This window comes from Mya arenaria, chromosome 11 (assembly GCF_026914265.1).
Source record: "Mya arenaria isolate MELC-2E11 chromosome 11, ASM2691426v1".
In the NCBI taxonomy this organism is placed as follows: Eukaryota; Metazoa; Mollusca; class Bivalvia; order Myida; family Myidae; genus Mya; species Mya arenaria.
The window spans coordinates 15,831,200-15,857,934 of record NC_069132.1 but is presented as its reverse complement, the minus strand read 5'-3'; the positions used below and the strand labels follow the sequence as shown (position 1 = coordinate 15,857,934).

At 36.7% G+C, this 26,735-nt stretch overlaps 3 protein-coding genes and 1 long non-coding RNA gene across 6 annotated transcripts; 3 read left to right on the top strand and 1 right to left on the bottom strand.

Annotated features, from left to right (window-relative positions):
- Positions 1-774: 774 nt before the first annotated feature.
- On the top strand, positions 775-2,012 carry LOC128208360 (piggyBac transposable element-derived protein 4-like). The gene is made up of 2 exons (XM_052911919.1): positions 775-1,331; positions 1,691-2,012. The coding sequence occupies exons 1-2, from the start codon at positions 775-777 to the stop codon at positions 2,010-2,012; spliced, it is 879 nt and encodes a 292-aa protein (XP_052767879.1).
- Positions 1,368-26,030, bottom strand: LOC128208042 (E2F-associated phosphoprotein-like). 3 transcript variants are annotated; one of them, XR_008256830.1, is made up of 6 exons: positions 25,853-26,030; positions 23,552-23,742; positions 19,429-19,536; positions 16,416-16,653; positions 12,842-13,709; positions 1,368-1,587 (listed from the first exon to the last, which is right to left on the bottom strand). XR_008256830.1 is itself a non-coding variant. In XM_052911348.1 (5 exons), the coding sequence occupies exons 1-5, from the start codon at positions 25,912-25,914 to the stop codon at positions 13,457-13,459; spliced, it is 852 nt and encodes a 283-aa protein (XP_052767308.1). In that variant the 5' UTR covers positions 25,915-26,030; the 3' UTR covers positions 12,312-13,456. The 3 variants fall into 3 exon arrangements, 2 of the variants coding, with proteins under 2 accessions (XP_052767308.1, XP_052767309.1); XM_052911348.1 differs by lacking the exon at positions 1,368-1,587 and having other exon boundaries at positions 12,312-13,709; XM_052911349.1 differs by lacking the exon at positions 1,368-1,587 and having other exon boundaries at positions 12,312-13,709; positions 23,552-23,737; positions 25,853-25,953.
- On the top strand, positions 2,106-2,900 carry LOC128208359 (piggyBac transposable element-derived protein 4-like). Its single transcript, XM_052911918.1, has one exon. The coding sequence runs from the start codon at positions 2,106-2,108 to the stop codon at positions 2,898-2,900; it is 795 nt and encodes a 264-aa protein (XP_052767878.1).
- Positions 4,085-7,194, top strand: LOC128208044 (uncharacterized). Its single transcript, XR_008256831.1, has 3 exons — positions 4,085-4,335; positions 4,895-4,935; positions 7,012-7,194. It is a non-coding gene; the product is annotated as an uncharacterized LOC128208044 (long non-coding RNA).
- Positions 26,031-26,735: the final 705 nt, after the last annotated feature.

The window sequence follows — 26,735 nt, the reverse complement described above, 5'->3', positions numbered from 1 at the left end:
TCTATCAGAGACACAAATTCACCATGGCCCGTGTTGGGATGACCTACAAATTCTCAAGCCTTGTAAAGAAAGGAGACAGTTGCTGGTGTGTCAGTGGAAGCAGTATTGGATATGCTGCACCTGTTGAAGTAGGTTGTTACCCAGAACACAAGATCTTACTTCCTGAGGAGGAACCAGCCACTGGATGGAAACGCTCATTACAGGATGCTATTGAATCACCGCAAAAGTCCACCATTGTTGGCAAAATAGCCAAGGTATATATTTCTTTCTGCTTTAAAGTTAATGGAAAAAAAGGAGGGTTTGATGCTTAATTGTTATATTTTTTAGGCGGTATATATGTACAAATATGCAAAAACAGGTCCTTTATTTTGGCTCATTATCATGGCCATGTTCTTCATTATTCATATTATACACTTAAAATTACAATGTCAAACGGGTGTCCATCTTGGTTATAACACTGTGGGCCATATCACTTAGAAAATAATGAAAATAATTAACCCTTTAGCCGCTAAGCGCGTCATAAGTCGTTCACCGATAATCCCATTCACAGTGCTAAGCGCATCATATGTCGTTCTCGATAGTGACTCTGTTTACATCCTCTGTCATGCGCTATTTTTAACTCAATCGACCTAATTCCCCGATATTAAAGTTGTTGCGGCCTTGATGTATGCTTATGTAAAACTTTATCCAATAATTATTTACATTTATTGTAGTTATGCGCGAGTTTCCGCAATATAAATAGAACGACATGCGCAGTAAATCATATCCCTAAAAATGGCTTCTGACTCAGAAGACGACGTTTACAATGACCGATTTGTTCGCAATTTATTAGATAGTGACGATGACTCAGATGATTCTTTCGATGGGTTTGACCCTGTTCGACCACGAAGAAACTATAACATTCTTCTAGAGACGCCATTGTCGGTCTTTGGGCCTGAAAACAACGTGGAGATCGAGGCAGATCGGGAAGCAGGGTGGACTGGAAATGAAACCTTTTCAACTGTGATGTCATTCAATGGTGGTGGGACGTTAAACGTTGAGATGGACTCGCACAATCCCAATGACTATATGAAATTGTTCATTGACAACGATTTTTTTGAGGTCATGTGTAATGAGACCAATGCGTATGCAACAAACCGGATGGCAAACCAGGAACTGGCAACCCACAGTCGAATGCGGAAATGGGAGGACGTCACCCCTAGCGAAATGAAGGTCTTCTTCACCCTGGTCATCGCCATGGGACTAGTCTACAAGTCGGACCTAGATGATTATTGGACTACAGATTATGTCACAGAAACTCCATTCTTCTCCAGATCTATGTCAAGGGACAGGTTTGTGCCATAAAATTTTATACATGTATTTTTTATTCCAGGTAATACAATTACAAGCTAAAACACCACAAGTCATATGTTTTATCAAAGTCTTTTTGTTGGTTTATCATTGTAAATAGTTTCAACAATTATTCAAAAGGTCAAGTAATAAGACAAACACACATGACAAACTACATTTCTGTTAAAGAAATGTACAAATATATGCGCAGGTACCACCAGCTGCAATGAATGTCTGCCATCCGCAATATCCGTCTGTCTGAAAGAAAATGTAAAGACATTTAGTCTGTCTGAAAGAAAGTGTAAAGACAAAGTGTAATTTTATTACCTAACAATCAATGAATGTTATTTTCTGTTTACAGATTCCTGAATATCCTGTCCAACTTCCATATTTCAACTGATGAAGATCGGACTGATAAGCTAAGACAGATCCGCCCCATGATTATCCGGACAATGCAGCGCTTCTCTGAAGTGTACATCCCTGACGAAAACCTCAGCTTTGATGAGGCAACTTGTCCTTGGAAGGGTCGATTGAATATAAAGGTGTACAATAAAAACAAACCTGCCAAGTTTGGTGTAAAGTTGTACACTGTTTGTGAAGCAGGTAGTGGATACTGCTTGGGTTACGACATTTACGCAGGACGCCAAGAAAATCGACATGCCCCGGACTACTATGAGGCCTAGACAGGAGAGACTCAGCACCTGACCAAAACTATGTGCATTGTTATGAACTTGATGTCCAGGTGTGGGTTGCTGCATAAAGGCCATAAAGTATACATGGACAACTATTACACGTCCCCTGAACTCTTTCAGGAACTTGAAAGTTCCGAAACATATGGGTGTGGAACATTACGAGTGAACCGAGTTGGTACACCCTTGGCCATCAAGAGTAAGCGTAAATTAAATGAAGGTGAAGTTGTGTTTCGCCGAAAGGATAATCTGCTGGCCATGCGCTACAAAGACAAGCGGGATGTGACTATCTTGACGAATTTCCATGAGGCAAACATGGCAGTGTTGGAAAAACGTGATTATCGGACTGGTGATAATGTCCGAAAACCTAAGTGCATAGTTGACTATTGCAAACACATGGGTGGTGTAGATCTTTTGGATCAGTTTGGACACTATAACTGCCTGACCAGAAAGTCTAAGAAATGGTGGAGGAAGTTATTTTTCTACCTTGTCAACATGACTTTTGTGAACAGTTACATATTGTACAAGAAGTTTGCTGTCGGCGAGAAGAAACTGGACCATGACAAGTTCAGATCTGCCATTATCTGTTCCTTGTTGGAAGAAGCCGGGGATGTGGCATGTAGGCAGGTTAAAAGAGGGCGACCAGTCCTTGGGGAGATTCCAACACGTATGGTCTCCAGGTGCTTTCCGGAGTACATCCCAGCCAAGGAAGGTGCGAAACGAGCGAGGCCCCTACGTGACTGTGTGGTGTGTAACCCAAAGAAGAAGGAGCGGGATGGACATAAGCGTGTCATGACATCATTTTGGTGTCCAGAGTGCCAGGTTGCACTTTGTGTGAACCAGTGTTTCAAGGACTTTCACACAAAGAAGAACTTCAAGTAGAAAAAAAATGACTGATAATGTGTAAGGTTACATTTCAATGCCTCCGGCTGGAGTCAATGGACGTAATTGCAGAGAAAATGTGTCAATAAAAGCATTGAAAACTTTTAAATGTATATAAAAGTGTTTAGTTTAACAATATTCTTTATATCAAATCATATTGTGATGACAATGATCAGCTACATCAAAAATTGTCAACAAAAATAAGCTTCAAGATTTCATAAAAAAAAAATGTCACACCTGACATTTACCTGTGCTGTAAAATGTCCATTACTATGTCTTTTTATGTGTTATTTGTGTAAATTATTATGTTGTTTTGTTTTTTCTTTAAATGTACAAATAGATAAATGAAATCTAAGAAATTGCTCGATAAAATTGTAGAACATTTGAATTTTTTTATTTTCTTGCCAATTAACTCACCTGAACAGGTAAAAATTGTCAAAGTGTGTCGTCGAAAATGTCATGGTTGGAAAGAGTGATCTTTCATGTTTACACACATATAAGTCTTATGACTGTGTCTCTATAACTTCAATAGTTATGCCTTCATTACCAAGTATGGTCAATTACTAAGAATTCCTGGTTATTTAATCAGCACTGATAAGCCATATTAGGCATTAATTACATAGCGGCTTAAGGGTTAATTGCAGGTGTCTCCATTGACCTTCCGTAGAGACCGAACGCTAGCTGTCAGGTCCCTGGCTTTGAAAGATGCCAGTGGGCCAGCAGTGAAAGTCACGTTGTTTGAGAAATTTGCCACTGAGACATATAATCCAGAGGCTGTCATTGAGGTCAGTGGTGTGTACCAAAAGACCTACAACAACAGGGTTCAGTTGACTGCTACAAGCAGCACAACATGTCAGGTAAATAAATCACTTTGGCTTGAAAAGTGCTTCTTACCATATATTACATGTGTTTGTATTTCGTATCTACATTGTACTTACTGCCTATGAGTACCTGTCCACCTTCATTTGTAATTTAATTTCACCAATCATGTTCTGTCTTAATTTTTTTGCTCATGTACATTGAGAACATGAATTTAATATAGTGCTCAAATATGCAGGTTGATTTACCTATGCCTCATGATCCTGTCAGAAAACGTCTAATGCACCTATCAATATTTTGCCCCGGGGGGGGGGGGGGGGGGGGGGGCGGCGGGCATACACGGGACTTTAGACAGAAGACAATTCCCGACAGGCGGGAATTTGACACGCCGAATAATTCTGGGTCCCGGGTTTTAGACATAAGACGGATTTTACATCTCGGTACCTGGAGTTGTATAGACAACCGTATTTCGTATCCCGGTACCCGGAGTTTAGACAACTGTACTGTCGCACTAAAAAAATGGCGGACAAACTTTCACACGTTTCATCCTTCTCAGTTAAAGAGATGTGTGAATGGGTGGATAGCATCTCAAAAGATCTCACAACCATATTTAAAGGTACAGTATTAAATATAAACAGGAAATGTTCATCATTACTATAATTTATTTTGGCATATCGTATTAAAGTTCCATTCTATTGCCATGTGTTTTTGCGCGCGCTGTCCTTTACGATTTTGACATAAAGTCCGTTTTGATCAATTTCTTCTTTTGTCACTATGTTTTCAAATGCCCTCTGCTGCAGTCTCGTCAAAAAAGCGTCTATATGAGGGAGAGGGTTTTTAAAAAAATGACCGTTTGTCATATTATAACATGAAATTTTCATGTTATAATATGACAAACGGTCATTTTTTCATTGAAAATAATTAACATGATTATCATTATAGACCCACTCATTGACCTCATTCATATTTGGATTACCTGCCCTTGTAATTGGCTATATCATAGAATATTATTGCAATTTTCGATGTTTAATACACTTGTTTGTGCAGTGTTTTCGATATTCCGCCCTAAATATACGTCTGTAGCAGGGTATTAATCTTAATAGCCCCGTAATTATAATATTTATGCATTTATGCCCATAAGAAGAATAAATCGCTTCTTTGGATATCTTTTTCAGATTTTTTGTTATGCTGCAACAACTATATATTAACAAAAAAGGTAATTAAATGTGAACTCACAAATGGTATAATACTAGCAAAATATTTCAGTACTGTATGCTATGGTGATGGTGTGATAAAAGTAGTGCAAAGTATTCTGTGTTTCGAGCAACCTGACCTTATATACTTTCTTATTAATGAAAATGTCCAGGACTCCTAAAGCTTTTACAAATATATAGGGGGAGGCACTTAATAATACAATTGAACGTGTATATACATCCATCTGTTTATTTTATGGACTGCAAATTAGTCATGCATTGTGAAAATTTTCAAATAATGTGGCACAACTCATTTATGTTTCCAAAATGAAGACACCACCCAGATCCCTACCTAAAAGGTTTGACAAGGTCACCCTGAGACGTTAACTGTCGTCTCCTTTGTACTTTGTCACACACACACTAAGAGGTTACAGGTCAAAAATAAAAAATATGCATGTTTTTGGTGACAAAAGGGTGATGAGATCTCATTAAAAGGGCCTCATCACATCAGATAGAATTGACAGAAATAAAAAATCATGATACTTTTACCTGTCCAACTCAATGAGTCTCAAGAGAAAATGAATTGAAACCATCTACACAAAATTTTGTAAACTAGCCACAATTACCTGTGTGCGGATTTGTTTGGTTGCAGACTGCTGAAACACATGTTTTGCCTTATTTTTATATATATATGTACATTAATCCTATCCTTGCTTAGCTAGATACTAATTACATTCTGATATATGAATGGTATATATTGTAGCATGCTTTTAAAAACTATCTCTGTCTGCTAACTTGTCTTGTCATACTGAATGCTCTGCAGAAGCGCCAGCGGCCAGCAACTTTTCTGGGTATTTACAAAATGTAGCATTTTTTGCCCCAAAAATTGGCTACGTAAATTGCTCCAAAGTTGTGGACTGTCCATTTGAGGGAGTCAACGTGACACAATCATACACTTTTATGACTAAAACTTCCTAGCAAACACAAGACGTTGATACAACATCGGATCTAGGTAGGATCTAGGGTGTGACGTTGGCAACTTAACTTCAATGTCAAAACGGCTTCACATTTAATATGATGATCATCCTGTCATACCGACGTTGTTTTTTAGGCTTAGTTCGTCACGACACAAATACAACGTCGCGTTCATAATGTCAGAAATACGACGTCCAATCAACGAATGTTTCTGACTTGTAGACATCTGGTACTGTTCAATATCATTAGTATTCTAAATTAATATTTCTTAAATCGATTTTGAAGCCAATTTCTGTAATTCAAACGCGAACATAGAGCCGATTTATGCCGTGAAAAGTGGAGATAAGTTTAAACATTAATGTACGGTTTCCGATTGGAATTGTTCATACTTTTTTGCATACAAATGCTGTTACAATTTTTAAACATAATCCAATGTTAAAAAAAAAAAACTGAACTTTTTGTCTGAGTGTCAAACAGCTTTGATCCAAATCAGACTTGCTGTCTGATCTGGATCCGAGCTGTTTGAATTATCATTGTAGCCGCAAATAGCAGACTAAGTTAATTCAAATGTACACAGTCTCATTTTCACTCATAACGATTTTTCTACAAACCAGGACTTGTCTCTATCTGTTTTCAACTCTTTAATGCTTGTATGGGACTTTTGGCTACTCTATTTATAATGTTTAATTATTATTATTCACATGGCATGGCTTACATGTAAAAATTTATTTGACCAATGTTACAGAGAACTAACAAAGATTTCATCTGCTCTAGCTGTCAATATACTTGATATTTTGATCATAGGTGGATGTCTTAAGTTTAGGATCCATATTCTGTTTATATATGACACTTTATATGTCCGATGGCTATTAAACACTTCAACTTGGAAAAGCAAGCAATATCTCATTTAATTAGCAATTGTTAACAATTAAAAGCCAGTTTAACAGTTTCTCCTCATTTCTGTTTATAATATTGTCATTATGGTTACAGGTAATTAATGTTGTTTCACATCTTAAAACCGTAAATTTGTTCATGTAAAGAATTGTCATTATTGAGTGTTCTGATTCAGAATGATACCAAAACTGTACATGCAACATTTTAAATTGCATTTGTGTCTATTCCAGAGAATGACATAGATGGCCAAGGGCTTCTGGCAGTGGTGGAAGATGACACATTATTCAAAGAGTTGGTGCCAAAACTGGTTCTTAGGGCCAAACTGAAACAAGGGCTCTTTTCAGAACTGTTAGTGCATTTTATACATTTATTCTTGCTTGAGGGAACCATGTTACTGATTTTTTTAAAAAGAGGTTTAGTTTCATTATTACTCCAAATGTGGTATTTATATCCCCTGTGATTTCCAAATATATGTTATAAAATTCATTTAAAGGCAAATTGCAAAAGTATCAAGGTATGAAATGCGACAAACAAATATGTGTTGGGGTTGCCCCTTTCTGTAGGACAATTTTTTTTTTTTAAACGGCGCATTCAATGTGTACTTTATCTCTTCACATCCAAATAATTTTATTGACTTTGTCATTGCATGACAGAGATAATAATTGAAGAGACCTTTCTAAAAATGTATACTTTTATATACTTTCTGACATTCTTTTTTAAGTTCCAAAATATAGCAAAGGGTAGTCATCCCTTTGAATATAAAAACAGTAATGCTGAAGTCATTTATTTTATAAAGTTTTGTTTTATTAAACCTAGGAAGTAGGTAGGGAAACGTTTTGATGTGCTTTCCATCAGAATAGATAAAATGGTGCAACTTTTTTCTCCATATATTTAAAAAGCATTGGTTGGAATGAATAAAACAACTGTCATCTGGATGACATTTCTGGCTGGCTGACTTCTAGCTCTTTCATGTCGGGTGAATGCTTATCTGGCAATATTGGCACTAGGTTTGCCTTCATCCATCTATCCCCGGGACATTAGATACACAAAGCATCTCCCACTATGGGGATTTAGACAAAAGTATTGGCTCCAGGGTGGGGAATTAGACACCCAAAAGGAAAACTTGTCTAATTCCCCTGGGTCTGCCCGCCGCCCCCCCCCCCCCCCCTGGGGCAAAATATTGATAGGTGCATAACTTTGAAGTGTACAGTTAAGAAATTGAAATGCAGGATTTGATAAAAAAAAAATCCTTTTGCAGTTCTTGGCTAATACATCACTGCCAAATGTTGTCATTAATGATGCTGACATCAGCAAATTCAATGAAGACCCTGACTTAAAGGTTAACGACGAGACCACTTCCGCTCAGGCCCTGACTGGACAGCAACTTGGATGTGGATGTCTACAAATGCTGCACCAACACAGGTAGTTATATTGTTATTTATGCACTGTTAAGCAAATCGACTTCTGCACTGTTGATGCCAGAAATTTATTTACTCGCACATTGACATGGTAAGTAGCTCCAAGCTCACTTAAATCAACTGGGGGTGACAATAACTATAATTATTAAACAACATTCAAAATTGTTGCCTTCCTTAATTTTTTGTGTTCGAATGATGATAGAAAATAATTTCCCTTCCTATATTTCGCTAAGCATAATAAGTGTACATACGTAGAATTAAGTTTCTTAATTTCATTTAAACAAGCGAGCAATATGCGCAGCGTGGGCACATCAGACCGTGTCGACCCTTGACCATGCTTGACCATGCGGGATTCTGAGAGTTCCTTGCGCATTCTGTTAGTGGTGAGCGCGCGTGAAGCAAGCTGGTGTAATGCCAGACCATTTTTTAACTGACTTTTTAACTAACTTAATACACCTTCGCCGTCGTGATGCATCTTTTTTCACTTGGGGTGCTTCCTTGCTCATTCGATGGAGCAAGGTTAATCAATTTAAATCCAGAAATTGTGAAGTTCCATTAGCGCGCCAAAAAGGTAATGCTCTTTGTCCGGTCCAGGCAATTTTTAATAGCTTTCAACTTACAGCAAAATCAAGTCTCGATGACCCCGCCTTCATGTTTATGGCTGATGGCCAATTAAAAGCTATGTCCAGTGAGATTTTCCTTCGAAGAGTTCGTACGTGCCTAACTTTGACCGGGTCAGTTCCGATGAGATATCTAATCATAGCTATAGGCGGGGCGGAGCCACTTTCTGTTATGCAATTGGCCTCTCTGCGGAGTCAATCAAACTACTGGGAGACTGGCGGTCAGATTGTTATCAGAGATACATAGATAATGATTTTCAAACTAGGTTACACCTTGTCAGTCAGATGCAAGCAGCTTTATAGCTCGCTAAAAGTATGTTAATGATTAACGTCTGCCTTCTACTACCCTACAACTACTTGAGTGGATTGGACGATGTATTCACTATTTACTATTAATGTGTTATGTGTGTTGTAAAATGCTATTGTGAATGCTTCAATAATGATTTATTGATAGTTGCGCCGATCAGGTTCATTATTGTTATGTGCGTGCTTCTAATTAGTTTGGAGCTGTAGATAAATGATGGTAGCAATAAAGCTCTCAGTATCCCCATTCATATTGTTGTTTCTTTTGATTAAACAATTTCTTCTTTATACTGGGCCTGTTGTTTTGAGAAAAATTATTTTGAAAGGAAAGTTTGAGTAGTTTTTGTCATTAACCATCAGCATATCAATTCTTTTGGAGGTTGACACTAAAATAAGAAAAGCCTATGCAACAGGGTGTGCTATTCATCAGTTCATGCTCATTTATTACCATTGCCTGTTTGCATTTAAATTGCCGTGCATTATGATAGAGCATGTGTGAGAGTGGTCAGTGTGTATGCATTATTGTGGTCAAGAAACTTAAGACTGGTTAACCATTATTAGAATTCAATTATGCATGAAATCACCTGTACCATTCCTGCCATTCTGTCTTTCCAGCATTCTTGTCCTTCCAGTTGTTGGATTGACAACTTAAAAACCTTTCATCTATATTATTCTTATGCATTGTTGCCAAACAATATGTTGTATATCGCTGGTATGTTTCATTTATTTACTTTGCTGTATCTATTTCCATTTGTATTTACCAGGTACTGTTTATTTATATTACTTGGTGTAAGTACTTATTTATATATTCTAATATGTTGTCTGGAAAATATCTTCAGACCTTGTATTATGTTTTCAAAGCTTTTTCTCCTTGTGATTGCAAATAAAAGTATAAGAGACGGATAGACACAGGTCACACTTTTACCCCAGTTACATCTATTTAAACTTTCCTCAAGATCTGCTGAAGTATTTCGTCCAAAAGAGGTAGTATTTGTACAGAAAAATTCAGCGTATACAACTTTTATTCCCTTACTCACCTGTGAGTGGATTCTGAAAACTTGCTCTTTGAATAAAATATCTGCATTTACCAAACCATCAGCCATAAAACCATAAAATGTTGGTCATTGGACAAGAGTGCCAAAAACCCGATCCTCTAGGTTTCTGAATGTATGAGGGAGAAAGAACAAGCCGAAATGAATGACACCAAGTTACCACATACATAAAGCATGATCTTAACAAGGTATGGAAAAACTGCTTCCTTTTTTTTGCATAACAAATCCTATGCATTTGATAGGGAAAATAGGGTAGAAAGTTATTTTACGAAACCCACCAACTGTAAATAAATTAACATAAATTAACATTTCTTTTGCAAGCAGGCGTCTACGCATGATAAGATGACATCTGGAGGCCACTGAATTGTACAGAAAGGTTGTGTGCTAAAATGGCTAAATCCTCATTCCAATGCTGCACAGCAGGAGAAAGAAAACTGGTATATATGCATGAACGGTGAACGTGACTGCCTTTATGGTCTAACCATTTAATGCATGATTTATCTGAGGAAAAATAAAAAAATTTGGCAGTGAAACAAAATGTCAAACAAAAAACTTAATTTGCTTCATGTAAAATTCCAAAGAATTGCTTGGCATGGTTAAAAATCTTTCGTTGGTTGAAACTAACATTTAAATTTATAACAAATCCATGTCAGTAGACAGTCGATTAAATAGATCACACAATTTATATTTGAATATTAAGATTGGGGAAAACACTTTATGTAAAAGTATATTGCTATTTTTCTCATTATGTATATTGTAAAACAACAACTGCACTACTGTTGGCAATACCGTTAAAACCCACAACTAATAATCGCTTGATACTAACTGCTTGATTATAATCTGATTCATTGACATTGCACTAAGCCTAAGGCTACTAAAGATAAAGTGATCTAAACAAATTGGATACATGTCTGATATGGGTCAGAGCAGTGGAGGAAGCAGGTGTGATGCTGGGAAACTGTGTATAGGACAATTGTGTGCTCTAGCCACCAGTAAATCTTTGAGCAACAGGAAAGATCCTCAGAGCATGTGGTAGAACTTCCATTAATCAATGCTGGAATTCAGAAGGTGATAACCTGGCTGCTTAGCATTGAGGCTCATTTGATCGACAATCAGATCCGCCTGGTCTCAGACCAATGCTTACAGCGTAACCAGAAAGCAGCGTTCAGGTCCTGCATGGGACCTGTACAGATCTGGCGATCTGACAGACACCTATCTTCCAAAAAAGATTTCCTCTATGTATGTGCACACAGTGCGCACATTTGAAAATGCACAATAATGTCCCTGGTGTCAAGAAAAGACTAATGTGTGGATATCATGTTTGAATAAAATAAGGATTATTTAAAAGGTTATGCAATTTTGTATTTGCCATCCTGAGGTAATATTGACTGGAAGTGAGACAACAGTTTCACAGGAAACAATACTGACAGGACTTGATACTTGCTCTTACATTCCTATCACGTGCAGATAGGCTGTACATAGGACAAATGTAGAATGAAGGCTATTGTAGACTGAAATCGGCTAATTCTCTGGCAGACATGTCCATTTGGCTTTTCGGTGATACTGCATTCTTGTATACAATGTATAATATATCATTCAAATTAAAACATCTGAAAAAAAAAATCCAGGCATAAATGGCCTTGTACGAGTATAATGGTTTATTGTAAATAAGAATCTAAGTGCAGTGTGATCTGCCGCCCAGACGACGTCAATTTTGATTGAGCTGTGACAATCTGAGATCATCCAACATAAACAAGTAATAACAGCAAACTCTAACCAAAACATGACAAAACCACTATTGAAAAAGGAAAGGGTGAACTGGTCTTTGCAATATGACTACCGGTAAATGCAAAGAATAGCAAAATGTATAGTGCAGACAAGTTTTTGCCATGCAAATATTGTCTTGGCTTTTATTTCCAAGAATCTCTATGGCAGCATATGTCCTCTTGCAAATTTACACCACAGACAACAACCGTCGACAAAATATGTACGGAATGCACATGTCATGCTAACGCTGTTCATCCAAGATATGACAGAAGATGACGCCAGACTTGAAGATTTATCCTGCGGTATGAAAGAAACTAGAGCTAACCGCGGGATACCAAGAATCTGCCAGAAAGTTGACAAACAAAACAACAATGAAAACACAATTTAATTACTAAGACAATAACTAATTTATGTATTAAAGTTTACCAAGTTTTGCAAGTTTGTTTTTACAAAATACTACTACTATTGTCATCCACATGATTTTAGCTGGTAACAGAAAAACAAAAATGCTTCAAATGGATAGCCTATATTGATATATTACAATGCATTTGTAACTTACCTTCTACGTAAGGCAAGAAGTAGGAAGAATTTGTAAATTAGTTGAAAGTGGAGTATTTGCAGACTGAAATATTACAATCTGTATTTGCAGTAATGAATACGAACCAATTTTTACAGACAGAGAATGATCACAAATCAAATAGTAAGATTTGACAGATCAACTTGCAGTTGAGGTGGCTGTACACCTTACTATCTTTTAAGTTCAAAAAACAATTTACAATGACCTAAAAATCAGGACATCTCAAGAAGTGATAATTATATAATACATTATGCATACATACATGTTACCATTTAACAATATAAATTCGCTGAATCATTAGGTGTAATTTCTTATTTTCAAACCTTTTTGTTGATTTCTTTTCTTTGCAGTAATGGTTTAGGCACAGGCCCCATCATGACAGGTTATCTGTATATTCAATGTCATACACAGACAATAAAAAACAACATAATCATGTGTCCGTCACAATGGTTTGTTCAGTTTCTTGTACAGGAGAGATGCAGGAATGTGGAATTTAGTTTCCATGAATCACAGTAAACAGCTATACCATTCCTGTGGTCCATTGATGTCAATGGAATTGGTGAGAACTTTTCAACAATACAGAAAATTGATGAAATATTGTATCCAGTAAGGTTCACTTCACTCCACGTCTATCACAGAAGTCATGGTCAGTGCTTTCCTCAATCCAGAATGTTTGTGTGTCTCTTTGCTAATACCTGCAATCTTGAAGGCTTGACCTTCAGTACAGAGATCATTTTTATGCTACCCAGTGGTCAGCCCAGTGGCCAACCCAGTGGTCAACCCAGTGTAGGGCTAACAAACGTGTCACTCCAACAAGTTTGCTTCAAGTGTTTCTTGCAGTGAGGAAAAGTCAAGTGACAACAGAACATACAAGATATTATCAATCAGTCATCCCCAACAATTAGCTTTATAACCAAGCAATTTCATCGTATTCCATGTCAGTAGCTTGCGAGGACATTAAAGAAATGATACACTTCATCCCTATCATACACAGCCACAACAGTGTTACATTCTGTACATTTGACAGGGTTAAACATGTCGTCGCAGCTTGGCTCGTTTGTGCTACCTTCTTTTGATTTGCTCTTCCTATTCCGCTTGTTACTGGCCTTTGGGAATTTAAGTAGCTCTCCCATCTCCACCTTACAATTGGAGACAAACATGGCTCGGTACTGGTTGTTGTACACATCATGTCTGAAAACAGTTGCAGTAGTTACAGAATTGTTTACTGACAAGAATTTCTGTATGTAAATCTGTATATGATGAAATCCATGCAAAACATACTAAAGCTATCACAGGACTCATGACAACCGCACCATAACCCTTAACACAAAATGGTATTGCTTGACAAAGGCAAATATTAAAATAACATGAGCTGTCACATTAAGTGAGGAAAGCCCGCAGAGTGCCATGCAGTTCAATGGATTATCCAATTACTAATATTTTTTCATCAGAAAGAGCTATCATAATCTTTAAGCATATGCTGGCCTACATTAAAGTTGACCTCAAATCTGGAAGAGTAACTCAGAAAGAGGTATAATGTAGGGACATGGGTCTTGACCCTGACACAGAGCTACAGATAACTTTTTTACACCCTTATGCAATCTGGTAAAATGTACGGTACACCCTTGGTTCATCCATTTAAGTGCAACGGCGAATTCCTAAGTGTACTGGTACATTAAATTACAAATATGATTGACTTATTTCATTTAATGAACTTTTATAGCGCACATATATAAGAACTTTTATAGCGCACATATAAGAACTTACACAAAATCGAAATGACAATAATGCTCAGCAAATAAGTCCTGATTAATCTGCTGAGCAACATTTCAATTGTTGTCAGTTGATTAACACAATAGAATTGATTTTAAGAAACGCTATGCATCGGTTACTCCCCCTTACAGTTACACGCATTAGCATTCGGAACTCCTCAGGCCTTTTTTATCGAAAACAACCTCGGATGTATGCCAGTACATCAGTTGAAGTAGTTCGTATTTTTTTTAATTATATCATTAATTAAATATAGTGTTTTAGAGTTGCATTTATTGATCTAAGTTTAAACTGATTGCCAGTGAAATGTATTATTGCAAACATAATTAAGATTCCAAAGAGTTAAGTCATAAAGTTTAACTGCTAAATAAAATTACTACCCGATCTACTTGCAGCAGACTTAAATGTAACTGTTATTGAATATGTAAACCGTCAAAATACATCCGAGATTGTTTTCGATAAAAATGGCCGAGGAGCTCCAAATGATTGTGTAGGATAGTGAATCATTTTTAACAAACCGGTTTAACATTTATTCAAAACAGCTGGTCTAAAAACGGTCAAAAATACTTAGTCAAAACAGCTGGTGTAAAAATGGACAAAAATACTCAGAACAACGTTACGCCATATTTTTATTTTTTTAATCGTACCGGTACAAACAGCTGTTTGATTTTATGTAGTAATGGGTGATTTTTAAGTGTATTTACACCCATTACGACCCTTATCTGTAGCTCTGCTGACATGTCGTTTTTATTTACCAAACACATGTGCAAAGTAATTTTAAAATATCCCCCATGACAAGGTTACAGCCAGGCCACAACCAACTATACTCTATCTGTGTGCATATATGTATCATTCCATAATGATACAACTCTAAATGTGACCTTGAACTTTGAGATAAGGTCTTGGGTCTTGTCGTAAAATTGTATACTTTGATGACAATTTTTTCTTACTCCTATATTGAAAATTATTAATAACACTTTGGGAATTTTATTTTCGTTATGTTTTGAAAGCATTATGATAAAACTAAGATTGACAATGAATGCTGATAAGTAGGATCCCAATTATCAAATATTGCTAATTAGTAGGATGTCTGTCATTTGTGCAGTAACTTAGCATATAAGCAACGATCTTAAGTCAAGTGATCTGACATGTTAGTTATTGCACCATTTTCTTTAAAATGACAAATTATGGGGTATTTCAGCATGATTTTTAGTATTTTTAGGGTTTTAAAATAGAATTTGAAGGCCAAATTTTGTATTGATTTTTTTTCAAAAGTAGAAGAATTTTATGATTGAGACCAATAACAGACATGACGAATCAAAGGTCTCACATAAGGACTACATTGCAGGTTTGCGAATTTTTGGACTTCCAGAATATTTGCTGGAGTACAGGTCTGGATTTCAGATCAAGTAGTCCAAAGGACTACCTTGCAGAAAATGTTAGTGTCTAACCCTGAAAAGTCAATTATGTCAAACTGAATGACGTTGGTACCATGATGGTGTTTACATGGGGTATGGGGCTTAAAAAGCCAACTTCATCAAAAACAAATTGCTGCCAGTGTTTCCGATTTTTTGTGAATGGGGCCAGGGCCCTAGAATTGTGAAACCAGCAAAAAAATATATAAAACTCTGAATTAACAATAGCATATTTCAAACAAGGAAACAAAGCAAAGGCACTTTATGAAACCAAGCTTGAAGAATTTTAAGATATCAGGAATGCATTTAAACATAGTGTTCAAGTTGACTTGTTAAGAGTTGATGAAGCACTGGATGCATGCATCAAAAGAGGTACAGCCTATGAACAGTAATGATAATGTGTTGCAGACACATGACAAATGACCCTTAAATGTGACTTTGTGGGGGTAATAGCCAAATGACCTCCAAGTGTGACCTTCACTTTTGAGGTTAGAGGACAATAACTATGCATGACACACCTTCTCATGCTGTTGTATATAAAATGTCTGTAAAGTTTTATCAAAATTCATTTAATTGAAATAAATAAAGTTTCAACTGAGACACGTCTGTAAGAAACAAACACAGTGCGACTATAGAAGCCCCCTCTTATGGGTATAACTATTTTTTCTTTTTTAAAGGTGAACTTTCTTTTAGGTTTAGTTTTTTTGTTTACCTTTGACAGTCCATACACAGTGTAGTCATGCAGGCAGGGCAGTCCAGAACTGCATCACTACTTGGAAGGGGCTTCTTTTTCTTGGTCTTTGCCTTAGACCCCCCAGGGATCGGGCCAGGCTTAGGCAGGTACTCCCGCCTCCGTGACTCAATCCACTTTTCATTGTCCTCGTCTTCCTCAGGGTTGTACAGTAGATCTTCATCTGTGTGCTGTTTCCTTTTCTTCTGGGCAGCATCACCTTTAAGCATTTTCAGTCTTATTTACTTTCATTGTTTTGTAAACAGTCTTATTTACAGTCACTGTTCTGTAAACACTTTCAGTCTAACTAGAGATTGCTTTTTTGAAAAAGCGCATGTCTCCCCCATTGTGTGGTCGTAGGTGAGAAATAATCAATGATGGATCCCAAAATCAATAGGGGCCATCAACTAGTCATGACTAACTGGCATACCAAGTATGAAGTTCCTGGGTGTAAACGTTCTTGAGTTATTGAGCAGAAACCGGTTCTTCACCTCAAGGTCAGTGACCTTGACCTTTGACCAACTGATTGCAAAATCAACTAGACATCATGACCAACCTCACTTCAAAGTTTGGTGAACCTAGATCAAAGCATTCTCCTGATATTGCACGGAAATATTTTTTTACATTAGAGGTCACAGCGACGTTGACCTTTGACCTTGTGACCCCCCAAAATATAGGAGTTTTCTAAACCTCATGATCAACCTCCCTACCAAGTTTGGTGAACCTAGGTCAAACCATTCTCAAGATATTGAGCGGAAATGTTTTTTACATTGGGGGTCGCCGCGACCTTGACCTTTGACCTAGTGACCCCAAAAACAATAGGGATCTTCTACACCTCATGACCAACCTCCCTACCAAGTTTGGTGAACCTAGGTCAAACCGTTCTCAAGATTTTGAGCAGAAATGTTTTTTATATTGGGGGTCGCCGCGACCTTGACCTTTGACCTAGTGACCCCAAAAACAATAGGGATCCTCTACACCTCACGACCAACCTCCCTACCAAGTTTGGTGAACCTAGGTCAAACCATTCTCAAGATATTGAGCGGAAATGTTTTTTACATTGGGGGTCGCCGCGACCTTGACCTTTGACCTAGTGACCCCAAAAACAATAGGGATCCTCTACACCTCACGACCAACCTCCCTACCAAGTTTGGTGAACCTAGGTCAAACCATTCTCAAGATATTGAGCGGAAATGTTTTTTACATTGGGGGTCGCCGCGACCTTGACCTTTGACCTAGTGACCCCAAAAAACAATAGGGATCTTCTACACCTCATGACCAACATCCCTACCAAGTTTGGTGAACCTAGGTCAAACCGTTCTCAAGATTTTGAGCAGAAATGTTTTTTATATTGGGGGTCGCCGCGACCTTGACCTTTGACCTAGTGACCCCAAAAACAATAGGGATCCTCTACACCTCACGACCAACCTCCCTACCAAGTTTGGTGATCCTAGGTCAAACCATTCTCAAGATATTGAGCGGAAATGTTTTTTACATTGGGGGTCGCCGCGACCTTGACCTTTGACCTAGTGACCCCAAAAACAATAGGGATCCTCTACACCTCACGACCAACCTCCCTACCAAGTTTGGTGAACCTAGGTCAAACCATTCTCAAGATATTGAGCGGAAATGTTTTTTACATTGGGGGTCGCCGCGACCTTGACCTTTGACCTAGTGACCCCAAAAACAATAGGGATCTTCTACACCTCATGACCAACCTCCCTACCAAGTTTGGTGAACCTAGGTCAAACCATTGTCAAGATATTGAGCGGAAATGTTTTTTACATTGGGGGTCGCCGCGACCTTGACCTTTGACCTAGTGACCCCAAAAACAATAGGGATCTTCTACACCTCATGACCAACCTCCCTACCAAGTTTGGTGATCCTAGGTCATGCGGTTTTCCAGTTATCGATCGGAAACGAAGTGTGACGTACGGACGGACTGACGGACTGACGGACTACCGGACTGACGGACAAGGCAAAAACAATATAAACAGACATAATTTACAGTCACTGTTCTGTAAACATTTTCAGTCTAATTAAACATTTTCAGTCTTATTTACAGTCACTGTTCTGTAAACATTTTCAGTCTTATTTACAGTCACTGTTCTATAAACATATCAGTCTTATTTACAGTCACTGTTCTGTAAACATTTTCAGTCTTATTTACAGTCACTGTTCTGTAAACATTTTCAGTCTTATTTACAGTCCCTGTTCTGTAAACATTTTCAGTCTTATTTACAGTCCCTGTTCTGTAAACATTTTCAGTCTTATTTACTGTCGTTGTTCTGTAAACATTTTCAGTCTTATTTACAGTCCCTGTTCTGTAAACATTTTCAGTCTTATTTACAGTCCCTGTTCTGTAAACATTTTCAGTCTTATTTACAGTCCCTGTTCTGTAAACATTTTCAGTCTTATTTACTGTCATTGTTCTGTAGACAGTCTTATTTACAGTCACTGTTCTGTAAACATTTTCAGTCTTATTTACAGTCACTGTTCTGTAAACATTTTCAGTCTTATTTACTGTCGTTGTTTTGTAAACATTTTCAGTTTTATTTTTAGTCACTGTTCTGTAAACATTTTCAGTCTTATTTACTGTCGTTGTTTTGTAAACATTTTCAGTCTTATTTTCAGTCACTGTTCTGTAAACATTTTCAACCTTATTTACAGTCATTGTTTGTCAAAGAAGAATTAAGGTTTTGTCACATTGTACCCTTTGCTTTTTGAGAGCCGCCTAAATCTGCATGTTTTATAAAATAGGATGGTTAAAGACATCCTTATGAATTAAAGTTTGAACCTGTGTTATTTATTTCCATGTTATTCCACGTTGATGCCCAATGATTATTCCAATTTGTATTTTTATAGTTATTATTATTCAATAATGTATCAATTTCAAATGTATAGGGTTTCTTTAAACCTAGACTTGTATTCAAAGATATATTAGAAAACAATACTTCAATATGTATCAAAACTTCGACAAGGACGACATATTAACCTGTATTGACCATATCCTCTTCATCAGAATCAAAGTAAACATCGTCATAAAACTTGACGGGCTCTTCAGTATCCAGATCCATCACTGATCCCCCAGAACAGCCCGCATCTGAAACAAACATACACGTCAAGTCAAAGCTACAGTATACTACTGGGTTAGGAAAATGAATTATGGGAACAAATATTTAGAAGCATTATTCTAGGAATTGAAATAAATTATATGTGCTCTCCATTTACTTACAAGAAACAGAGTCAGCAATTTTTCCAACTGAACATTTGTTAAACCAAACATGAACTATATCAGTCATACAATGAAGTACATGTATCAGATCAACTCCCATTATTCATTTAAAGCATTTGGAGAGTGTATCAGTTATTCACATGACTTTCTTTGGCAATCCTGTTGGGCTCATTGATCATAAATTGCTTGGTTTTGCTAAAAAAAAAACTATTTAAAAACCAAAAGCAGCTCAGAACAAATGTCTGAGCAGGCTCATCTGTCGGTGTTTCAACTGTGATGACTAGATAAAATTCTTTGCTTTTTCCCAACTTTTTGAAGGTATTTTTCTAAAATTCAAGGTCTCTTTTTAAACAATTAACATACCATTTCTTGACCACATTATGATATATCATATACATGTACACAAATGTTTCAATTGTAAGTAAAATTCATGGTATCTCATTGACATAGTAAGGTACAAGTATCAAGTGACCACAATGTTATCACATGACATGTACTTCCAATGTACAGATTTCAAAATAAAACTTGGAACTTAACAAAACATGATGTGCTTGTCTACCCACAGACGACACTTATGAGTAATTATAATACTAATTGAAAGCATCTGTATGTTATACATGGTAAAGCTAGGTATACATTCCTACGACCCTAAGGCCTAAAAAAAAAATATGTCTGTTTCCTGTAACATGCTGAAAAAAAGATGGGTCGGTCGGTAGGGATTTTTTTTTTTTTTTTTTTTTAAATGTCAGAATGATCCAATATTCAAGTTTATTTCAGGTGAATTATTTTAATAAGAATTCAGTGTGATATATAGATTCAATCTTTCTGCCACTTATAAGCTAAAACTGCTAGCTTGACAGCCATCAAAACATAAAATACATCATCATTGTAATAAATCAAGACTAAGTGATTTTTTCACATCTATATAGAGGTGACGCTTGACAAAGAAACAGCATTGTTTATCAGTTATTTTTAGCCATGGTACATGTATTTCAGTTGTAGAATGCATCCTGTTGAAGGGCAAGCCATGGGTTCGACTCCCAGCGGTGGCAACATTATGTGCAATTTTGAGCATTGTCAGTATGTTCACCAGGGAAGCAGTTCATCTTTAGACTTTGCAAATATAACCCAGTGAAAGAGTGAATCAAAGAACATTTAGACAATTTATTTTTGGCAAATGTTTTAAACAAAACTTTCAAAATGCATACATTTTCTAATAATAAAACATGATATTATTGCACAGACTATTTTAAGATAGACTGTGTAATAATATCAAGTTGTATTACAATTAAATGTACATGACAACTATTATAAAATAAAATGCTGTTACAACAAGAACAGGCAAGAATCTCCACAAAACATAATTTTATATAAATCAATACTTCGATTGATAAATTACTAGAATCAATGACTAAACCATTTAACTCTTAGAGGCTGTCAGAATTGTACAGATCTTTGGGACCAGTGTAGACCCATGGTCTACGCTGTTCACTGCTTGGACACTTAAACCTTACCTGCTGACTCGACATCGAACAGTGTAAAATAACAGATTGGACTGGAATATGTTTAAATAGACTAGAATCAGTATTAAAAAAGCTTAGACTGACTAATAAAAAGTAATACCATTTTCTTTTTTAAACAGTAAAACAGCAAAACTAGTACACGTACAGTACCTTAAATAGTTTCCACAACTAATTTTTTTAACAATTTTCAGTGTTTTAAAAAGATCTGCTGTATTAGATCCACTCTTCATTCTGTAAAAATCTCAAGCACGATAATCAATGTAACTTTCAATAGAATACCTTGTTGTTTTTTCCTTTTCTGGACTTGACTGGACTACGGGGGTCAAAACATTCCCAGAGTCAAAACTTGGTAAAATATGTTCTGACTCTGACGAAAATATTATTTAGTTAATGCATCTTCGTTATGTAATCCAGTGCATCCTTGTCAAATTCCAATATGCACCAGCGATTGTTTAGTTGCAACGACATCTTTCTTACTTTAACTTTCACTTTCAGGTTTATCTTTTTTTCCGGAAGTAAACAAAAACATTTAACGTTCCTATTGCCAGTATTGCAACATCGTATTTTTCATCAATGGCAAAACCATAACAGTTTTGTTATAGAACCACGGACCTATAAACCAGGTCCGTGATAGAACTAAACTATAACACTAACAACGATCTACGTAGTTCTCCTTTCACTTTCATTAAAATTGACAGGAAGTTAGCGTGCACCTGTTTTCCGTGATTTTTAGACCATGTGGTATGAAAAATGTTTATTTTTCTGTTAACTCATTAAAAACTTATAAGAATATTTTTTAATTAACTGGAGATATAATAAAAAAACACTTAAAATAAATGAACAAAATATATCCTAGCATTGTTCTTTTTCAAAACCATTGCACTTAGCGAAAAAGCGGAAGGTATCCGTTAATTTGCATAATGGGCGGAGTTAATATTACGTCATTGAGTTTGAGTGCTGCTAATTGACAAGGTTACCGATCAGATTCCAGATCGATAATCACTTGTCACTTCGGGTGTAAATTGCTCTTGCGGGTTAAACAAACATTCAGATCATGCATTGAGGCTCCTTTCAGATGATACCGACTCTCACACCGAAATATCCCGTGTCAAAACTGTTGCATATTACAAATGGATGATGCGTTGATTTCGGGTCATTTACGATTCCCGTGCATCAAAACCCGGGAGCTCGGGTCAATTGAAAGCCCTGCAGTTTAATGTCACAGCCATTAAGGTTTTTGCCATTGTTTCAACTTGCCAAACCGGAAACGTTTGTAACTATGCAACGATTCGGACACTACCAAAATATTTAAATTATCGTTGTCATCATAGGCCAGAGATCGCTCAAAATCTGACTTTTCGAATTTTGGGGCATAAAAAAATTACGGTCGGCGGTAAAAAATTACGGTCGGTCGGGTTACAGGAAACAGACATATTTTTTTTTTAGGCCTAACTACTGTACAATCTCTTTCGGAATTTTTCTTAATTTATTGGTTTGTGATAACCATGGTTTGTGTTTTTTTTCAGCTACAATGCAAATTACTCGACGGCTTTTTAATAATAAAATTTAGATCGATTCCAGGGCTTTCAACATCATAAATGACTCGAAACTGACGCATCATAAATTTGTAGTATGCGTCAGTTTTGACCTGGGAGAATCTCAGTGTGAGATTGGGTATCATGTGAAAAGAGCCTCAATGCATGATCTAAATGTGTGTTTAATCAATTAAAGTCAAGAGCAGTTAACACCTGAAGTGACAAGTGATTATCGATCTGGAATCTGACCAGTAACCGTGTCATTTATCAGCACTCAAACTCAATCACGTAATATTAACTCCGCCCATTATGCAAATTAACGGATACCCTGCTTTTGCGCTAAGTATGATGGTTTTGCAAAACAACAATGCTAAGATGTATTTTGTTCATTTATTTTAAGTTGTTGTTTTTTATATCTCGGGTTAAAGTTTTTAATGTGTAACAGAAAAATGAATATTTTTCATAGTACATGGTCTAAAAAGCGCAGGAAACAGGTGCACACTAACTTCCTGTCAATTTTAATAAAAGTTTGGGGGGGGAGAATTAAATAAATAATATGTCCATCAGAGTCAGAACATATTTTTCCAAGTTCTGACTATGGTGATTTTTTAACCACAGAAGGCTAAGAAAAGGAAATAAGACAAGGTATTCTTGGCATTAAAAGTTATATTGATTATTTTTCATCAATGACTCTTGAAAAGTTGATTTTGATTCTTAAATCATTGACTTTTGGGTTTCAGACCTTTGTTGAAAGCCCTGATCTCAATAACTTAACAAGATAATTGAAGATTAGAGCAAACCAATGCTTTATGATATAATTTCTACCCGAGAGAGATCCTCTGCGTCTCTCCAGCTCTTTTACTCTTCCATTCAGCTCTGCGTTCATCTCTTTCTCCCACTCATCCTCGCTGCCAGGTTTCTCCCTCTGAACTACACCGACGCCAGGTGATGGCTGACACAGGCGACACTTCTGCTCTGGGGTTCCATGGAGCAGAATGTCAATCTCATCATCTGAACTGAAACAGATTTTATTGTAAATCATTTTTTTTATTCTTTAAATGGAATGCTGACCTGATCAAAAATATGCTTCTCTTGATCTGAGTAAGTAAGTTCAACTTTGCTATTAATACTCAAGATAATATTATGCTGTTGAAACACATGTTTCAAATATATGCATAAGAATGAAATAGAGAAGTACCTTGGTGAACAGAGCTCTAATATGAAATATGGAACAAACCCATTATTTGATGTACCACCACTAAAATCTGAACTTAATAGACTTAAGTATTACAATTAAGAAAATGATGTTTGGCTTACATGACAAGAAAAATGTGCAGCCAGGTCAGAGCCCTTCCTAACTGAACCACCTCTGCCAATAACACACCTTCTCAACACCCAGAGTTCCCACTCACGTAAATTATTACATAAATCAAGCAAAAAAAACAAAAAACACGCATACATTTTTCATCCGGTACGAGATCGCGAGCGGCCGAAAATCATGGGGGTGAATATTAATTTCATTGGAATCCCACTCCGCATTCTAAAAATAGACATGATAAATACTATCTAGTCCCATCGATTGGCTAAACGCAGATTCTACTCTGTGACGTCATTACAATGTTGAAAAAGTTGGCGTAAATAATGATAAGCAGCGAAACATTGTAACCAATCTTCATATGGGAATTCCATCTGCATCCAAAATGTCGATGCAATCGTAACTGACAGCGTTTGGTTTTAGAGGAAACAAATCCAATAGACTTTGATTGACAGGGATTGAAATAGTTGTTAAGTTGTAACTTCAATACAAAACTAACAATTTGTTATAATATAACTTTTCAATAAAAAAAATAAAATATTTATTTCATACCCCCAAAAATTGCATTTTACCCCTATTTTTATACCCAGGGGGTAAATTTACCCTTGGAAAAAATAGTAAGTGGGAACTCTGACACCTACACAGTAAACAGAACGGTGACATATTCCCCTGCAAAATTAGAATTTGTCGAAATTTGTCCTCCGAATTTACAGAGAAGAGAACAAGGTGAACATGTTCTAAACGAAGCCTTTAGTAGGATATTAAGTACAGGGCTTCCATTAAGAATTTGAAACTGAAGTATGAACTTCCTTCCCATTATCCCACTTCCCACTTATTGGAAGTTTTCACTGAAATTTAGCAGTTTAAGTCGCCCGAATACAATTAAAAAAAATCCACTATTTTTTCAACTTGAATTTTAAAAAACAAATATTTTACAACTATTACTTGCCAAATTCACAGATTTATATAATTATAATTCAATGTGTGACCATTAAAGTAATATTGACACCCCCTTTTGATATTTTGAACTTAAAGGCTTTCAACTTTGAAGTTTTCTTCAAAATTATGAAAGTTTTTGTACCCCGAAGGAATCAATTTTGAAAGTTCTAACCCATTTCTAGGGAGTAATACTTCCAAACTTCCTTTAATGGAAGCCCTGTTAAGAACATTAAGAACATATAATAATGCACCAGTCAATTGTAATCACAGCCCCCCCCCCCAGTTCCGGGGGTATACCGGGGATAGCCGGGGAAATGTGCCATGTTTTTACCTTCCAGGTGGCCCCGCAGTGCCGGGTGAATGTGGTGGTTTTTGTCTTCCCAACAAATATAGCGGAGAATGGGCCTTTACCTATGTCCCTTGGGTGGGGGGTATTTAGCAGGGGTTTCACGAGCAGTTCGTCCCAGCAGAGCGGAGACTTTGCCCTTTGCTAGTCTGGACCAGAAGTCACAGTCCCCACTATTTCCCGGACCTGGGGGTGGGTTACAATTGACTGGTGCATAACAGTCCCATGTTGGGCTTTTTTTGTCACAGGGTGCAAAAGTGCAGCCAGACCTGGGCTGGAAACCTGACCTCTCAAATTACTAGGCTGAGTGAGGTCTAGTGCTCTCAGGACCTAGCTACTGGGGCACTGTCAAACCTTCTCCACACCACACATAGGTAACTGATCCTTGTCTTGATACACTGATAAATTTGGAATTAATTGGGGGTTTTTATATCATGTATTGTTTTAAAATTCCAAAATACTGCGTTCTACCTTATATAAGTTACTCATTTTCGGATAGCTACTATTTCGGCCAGTCAGTACAAACCTTTCTGCACGCTCATTGTCACTGTCATCATAACGGTCATAGTAGTCTACATCAGGATCCATTTGTAGTTCAAGACAGAAAGCTTTGAACTACAATTCGTTGTTAGACGCTTTTGTAAAATTAAAATTATGGTATGATGGTCCGAGCGTTTTCGTGCGTTATTTTCGTGTGTTTTTCTTCAAAATATCATGCCGTACTAAAATAATACAAAACGGACAGTTGACAAACGGTAACGGACCAATCTTCTACACAGTGATCTCCCCTTTTACGCATCGTATAAATTTCGTTTAGATTTTGACGGCATATTTTCCCTCATCTATCACTTAAATGAATAAATTTACATTTTTATAGGTAGAAGACTTTATTAACAAATACAAAAATATGCAAAACATTTTTTGAGTTATTTCATTGATAATAAGAACGTTAAAATACTGACTACAGTAATGCATTGCCACCCTTACATTTGTGAATGAGATGAAACGTTTACCTCATCTTTGAGGTAAATCTGGTTTTCAGTTGTTACCAAAACTCGTCATTTCAGAAGTTTTAATGTTGACCTACTTCAACAGTAGCACAATTTCAGTTTTAGAAAGTGATTTATTTCCAATATCAATTTCAATACTAATAATCGTGGCTAAATTTCAGCCATGATACTGTTCAGTTTCGTTATGGTTCTGTATTAGCATCCCTGGAAGCTTATACGCGAAGGGTGTCTGGGAGTTTGAAAGCATTGCCACATTGCCACCGTTAAAGGCACTGTCATAACTGCCTTTTTTAAAACGTTTTCATATTACTGCCGTTGAAAACATTGCCATGTTGCAGCGGTAAAAAAGTGGCTCGGAAATCGCTCACATTTTTCCAAAATGTGCATTGAACAGTTTTT

Excerpts from the sequence above, each read along its gene's own strand:
- LOC128208360 (XM_052911919.1), top strand. The coding sequence starts at position 775 with ATGGCTTCTGACTCAGAAGACGACGTTTACAATGACCGATTTGTTCGC. Across the intron at positions 1,332-1,690 it reads AGATCTATGTCAAGGGACAG|ATTCCTGAATATCCTGTCCA; the intron begins GTTTGTGCCATA and ends TTCTGTTTACAG.
- LOC128208042 (XM_052911348.1), bottom strand. The coding sequence starts at position 25,914 with ATGGATCCTGATGTAGACTACTATGACCGTTATGATGACAGTGACAAT. Across the intron at positions 23,743-25,852 it reads GACAATGAGCGTGCAGAAAG|TTCAGATGATGAGATTGACA; the intron begins GTTTGTACTGAC and ends AATCTGTTTCAG. Across the intron at positions 19,537-23,551 it reads ACGCAGAGGATCTCTCTCGG|ATGCGGGCTGTTCTGGGGGA; the intron begins GTAGAAATTATA and ends TGTTTGTTTCAG.
- LOC128208359 (XM_052911918.1), top strand. The coding sequence starts at position 2,106 with ATGGACAACTATTACACGTCCCCTGAACTCTTTCAGGAACTTGAAAGT.